Raw genomic sequence first — 4587 nt, 5'->3', positions numbered from 1 at the left:
AAAAAAAAAAAAGTTCCATTAAAAAAAAAATGGATAAAAAACACACTTTTGGCAGATGCTGCTTTTTTTGGTATTTATTTATTTATTTATTTATTTATTTACTATTGCCAAAGGTCCTTGCTTGTAAGGTAGGAAACAACAGCAGAGCCAACTACTTTCTCTTGGCCATGGTGACATTGCCCGTTTAACTCTGAACTCGGTTGCCTCAAGTGCTATGTGGTTGTGAGCCCAGGTTTGTGTCTTTCTAATATTGATTGGTCCTAGTCATTGACTGTGACTAGATACTGTGGAATACCTATGGTAGTAGTGTCTCTGAGACTCACCCTGTTACCATTTAAGGTTTGTCCGCCCTCCATTAATCATCTTCTCTGTGGATGGATTCCGTGCATCGTACATGAAGAAAGGCAGTAAGGTTATGCCCAACATTGAGAAACTGAGTAAGTGATTCCCTCCCTCCATGTTTTCATCCAAGGTAGACATTGCTCTGCTATAGGCTTCCAGAGCAGAGACGCCATCTGTCTGTCTGTCTGTCTGTCTGTCTGTCTGTCTGTCTCTCCCTTCCTTCCCTCTGCCTACCTTCCTTCCTTTGTTTCTTTGTTCCTTCATTCCTTCCTTTCTTCTTCCGCCTCTTTCTCCTTAATAAATTTCATTTTATTATTGGAAATAAAAAAGAAAGTAATGTGTTTTTCATAGTTGAGAAAATGAATTTTATGCATGAAGCGGTTCTGGATGGTTCTTTGGTCCTGATAATTCATTTTCTACTTCCAGGGTCCTGTGGCACCCATGCTCCCTACATGAGGCCTGTGTACCCCACAAAAACCTTCCCTAATCTGTATACGCTGGCCACTGTAAGTGTTTGTTTTCCCAAGGTCTAACTTAATCCTGGAAGGATGTGAAGGCAGGGGTTAATTTTTTAAAATATAGAACACGCTTTAATTAAAAAATATTTTTAAGATATGATTTGGAAATTTTACACAGCATATTTTCCTTGCATCCTTTCTTGTCTTCTGACTCTAGATCACTCCCCATTCCCTGCTCCCTGACTTCATGTTCTTTCTCTCTCCTAAAGAAAACAAAAACAAAAATGGAAACAAAAGAAAAAGTCCCTTGAAATATAGAGTTAGGCTTGTGTTGGTCAAACTTATTTGTTTGAAGTGTGTGTGCATGTATGTGCATGTGTCAGTCAGGGAACAACTTTGGGGCGTCAGTTTTATCCTTTCTCCATACAGGTTCTGGGATGAAACTCAGACTTTTAGGAGGTGAAGGCTTTTATTAGCTGATGTAGCTGGATGGCCTGAAGGGGAGTTGAAGACCATATTGCTCAGGATTCAAAGGAAATCTGTTTTCTTCCATTTGCCTGTGTTGTTCCTACTCAGAGCTTTGTGAATGATTGAACGGACTTGCAAGATTAAAATGACAGCTTTTTCACTCATCATTCAAGCTAGCTTCCCATCAAACTGTCACCTTCAGAGAAGTCTATCCTCTGTCTTCCGAACTTTCCAATAAGAATGTTGGTTTCAGAGCTCCTATGTTTTTATTTTCAAACATTCCAAACTCTACCTTATTTTCTTGTTTCAAACATAATTTTCTATTCTTATGATTATTTAACTTAATGATTTGAAGAAGAAATAGAATGATAAATGAAATCCTCTTTGGAGACATGTATACATTTCAAATGAAGAAATTAAAAAGTCCATTGTATTAAGTTTCAGCAGTCAAAAAGACAAATATTGTATTTCTTGCCAACATCTTAAATTTCTAAAATGACTTAAAATTAGTTACGACTCGTGTACAAAAACGGACTCAAAACAAAAGCTATGCACATCCTACTTGATTTGGTTAATTCAATATTGTCATAAAACCTTCTATGTCAAGAAAATTGATAATAGAACTAATATATGCAGACCATCAAACAATGCTATTTTAACAATAAAATTGCTCTTACACAAAGGGTTTATATCCAGAATCCCATGGAATTGTTGGCAATTCGATGTATGACCCTGTCTTTGATGCTACTTTCCATCTTCGAGGGCGAGAGAAGTTTAACCATAGATGGTGGGGAGGCCAACCGGTAAGTCTTGAGTTCTTTGTGTCTTTGGACCTGTGGACCTTGAAAGATTTTGTGTAAAATGGGGGTGTTTTTATCTTTTGATATTTCATGTATATGTTCATATATGTGTACATTTTTATGTGTATATATGGTATATTTGTATTATATGTTTATACCTTATATACACATGAGAATATAATATATACATATATACACATATATGTGTATATATATGCATCTATGTATGTACATGTGTGAACATAAGTTATGCTGATAAAAGTGTGAGATGATTAATTTCTTCTGGGGGATGATAGTGGTAGAAATGGATTGTGGTTGAATGTTACAGCTCCTAGATGAATGAACAAGTATTATTGATTTATTAAATTTGGGGATACAATGCAAAAGAAAAAGAAGTATGAGTTCCCAGATATGTTGATCTTCAGTGATACCGTAAACAGAAAGAAGAATGGTTTCTGGAGAAAAAGAATGGATTAAAACTCAAGGGAAATTTGTAGCTTATTTTATTTAGTTCATTTCAATCATACAAGATAGGTGTAATAATTGGTATCCTACCTGAGTATTGAGGCAGAGACTGACACTTTGAAGAAGATCCTGATGTGTACCTTAGACACTTGGGCAGAAAAATCACAAGGCTTCAGGCGCCTGCCCCCTGTGTTTTTTTTTTCTGTGACCGTATGGTTAGGCAATCTGCTTTGGTCAGCCACAAGAAAAGCACTGGCATAAAACCGTGGTTGTTGACTGTCTAGAACTGGGCTTAAGAGTACAAGCTGCAGGTCAGGAGGCTCAGAATCACCACAGGAACGTAGACCAGGGCACAGTCAATCAGATGTTCAGAGGGAGAATGGAAAATGGTTGTATCTCAGGTCTCCGTAGCAACGGTCAGGGAGGTGGGTTGTGAGAGGTCTGTTCAAGTGTGAGAGAGGAAGGCATCATCCTCTCTTACCCCACACAGCCAACGTGCTGACGCAGCTTGAATCTGAGCACTCACTGCCACGGATGGGCAGAGTAAGGAGTATAAGTTAGACATGTGTTATAAGGTATCACTTTCTGAGAGAAGGCCATCTGTTGTCAAAATCTTCATCTCGCTTAATAGGTAAATCGCTGTGCAAGGATAGATGTGGCCTTCTTTTTTTTTTTTTTTTTTTTTCTTTTTTAAATAAACACTGACCGACTACTTCCTGTACGCCTGTAGAAAAGGCTCTTTATAATAAATGTTTGCTGTTTTCATTCAGGCTGGAGTCCCAGAAGGCTTTGATGACTTACTTTGTGATTCCCAGTGAAATTTGTTGACAGGGTAGATTTCCCAAGTTTATGATAGAGGAATATTTTATGAGTTAAATAAAACGGTAGAAATACGAGTGCTATCTGACTATTGCTAGTTGGTTCTTTGGTAATGATTTGGTTATGGAAACCAACTCGCCCGAGGGGAACCACACAGTCATATGGAGATGAATGGTAATCCAGTGTAATTGGATCACCTTACCCATGGTGTTGACTTTAAGCTTCCTCTAGGTGAGCATGACTCAGCAGCAGAAAATCCACCCATTCATTAGCTTCTGCCTACATCCAGCAGAAAGAATCTGTTAACCTGTCCCATGAAGTAAATTCTCTGTTCTGTTTTGTTGGCCTGCTTTCTCGCTAGCTCCCTGAGTTGACACATTTGACCGAGTCTCCTAATGCTCCCTGAGATTTGTGGTGAAACTGATTTGTGTTTCTGTCTATCATCTTGATGAAGACAGGCGCCATGGGAATACTAAGGACCGTTGGAGCTAAATTTCCAAGATTCATTGTATTGAAATCTGACCTACAGACAAAAACTAGAGTAACTATTTGCTAAGTACACCAGCATACAGAGCATGAAGCACTATCAGAAAGGATTTGCATATACTCTAGAAGCACGTAGGCATTAAGCACTATAAGGAATGATTTGTTTATGTTCTAGAAGCATGTGTAGAAGCAAGTCTATTAGACTTGTGCATTTTTAAAAGTTCCAAGTGAAAATATAATTTGAGTTAATTTGAGTAGAAAAATTATTTATAAAGACATTAGACTGGTAATTCAATTTAATTCCATTCACTTTTTTCCCCAAATGATGAAACTACATAGGACATTTGGCTAAATAATACCAAGGTCAGATGCAATGCTGAGTAAGGGCCACCTCTTGCTCCTGTGTAAAACCTAGCAGATAGAATGAAGATTTGGGAAGTGCTCATGGGAAATTTTGAAGCTCTACGGTGAAGTTTCACAATATCACTTGTACAACCTAATTTCACAGTAATAGACATCGGCATGGTCACTCTCACTCCGCAGTCTTTTCCCATGTGCTCACATCTGGGGTGGACTATTGGAAGTTGCCAATGTACTTTTCCATGATGTTGTGCATCTCACTTGTGTTTTAATGGAGCCCCTTAGGGTGTTTGCTTTTTTTTTTTTTTTTTTTTTTGGTTTTTCGAGACAGGGTTTCTCTGTGTAGCCCTGGCTGTCCTGGAACTCACTCTGTAGACCAGGCTGGCCTC

General features: G+C 38.2%; 1 protein-coding gene across 7 annotated transcripts in view; it reads left to right on the top strand.

Annotated features, from left to right (window-relative positions):
• Positions 1–4587, top strand: part of Enpp2 (ectonucleotide pyrophosphatase/phosphodiesterase 2) — a 114829-nt gene that overhangs the window by 55760 nt on the left and 54482 nt on the right. For all 7 annotated transcript variants that reach the window (XM_021217293.1, XM_021217291.1, XM_029547854.1 and 4 more), the window contains exons 6-8: positions 340–437; positions 769–848; positions 1952–2071. In XM_021217293.1, coding sequence (XP_021072952.1) covers positions 340–437; positions 769–848; positions 1952–2071 — 298 coding nt within the window. The remainder of the gene's footprint in view (positions 1–339; positions 438–768; positions 849–1951; positions 2072–4587) is intronic.

The sequence above is a fragment of the Mus pahari genome, chromosome 17 (assembly GCF_900095145.1).
Source record: "Mus pahari chromosome 17, PAHARI_EIJ_v1.1, whole genome shotgun sequence".
Classification (NCBI taxonomy): Eukaryota; Metazoa; Chordata; class Mammalia; order Rodentia; family Muridae; genus Mus; species Mus pahari.
This window is presented reverse-complemented; position numbering and strand designations above follow the sequence as displayed.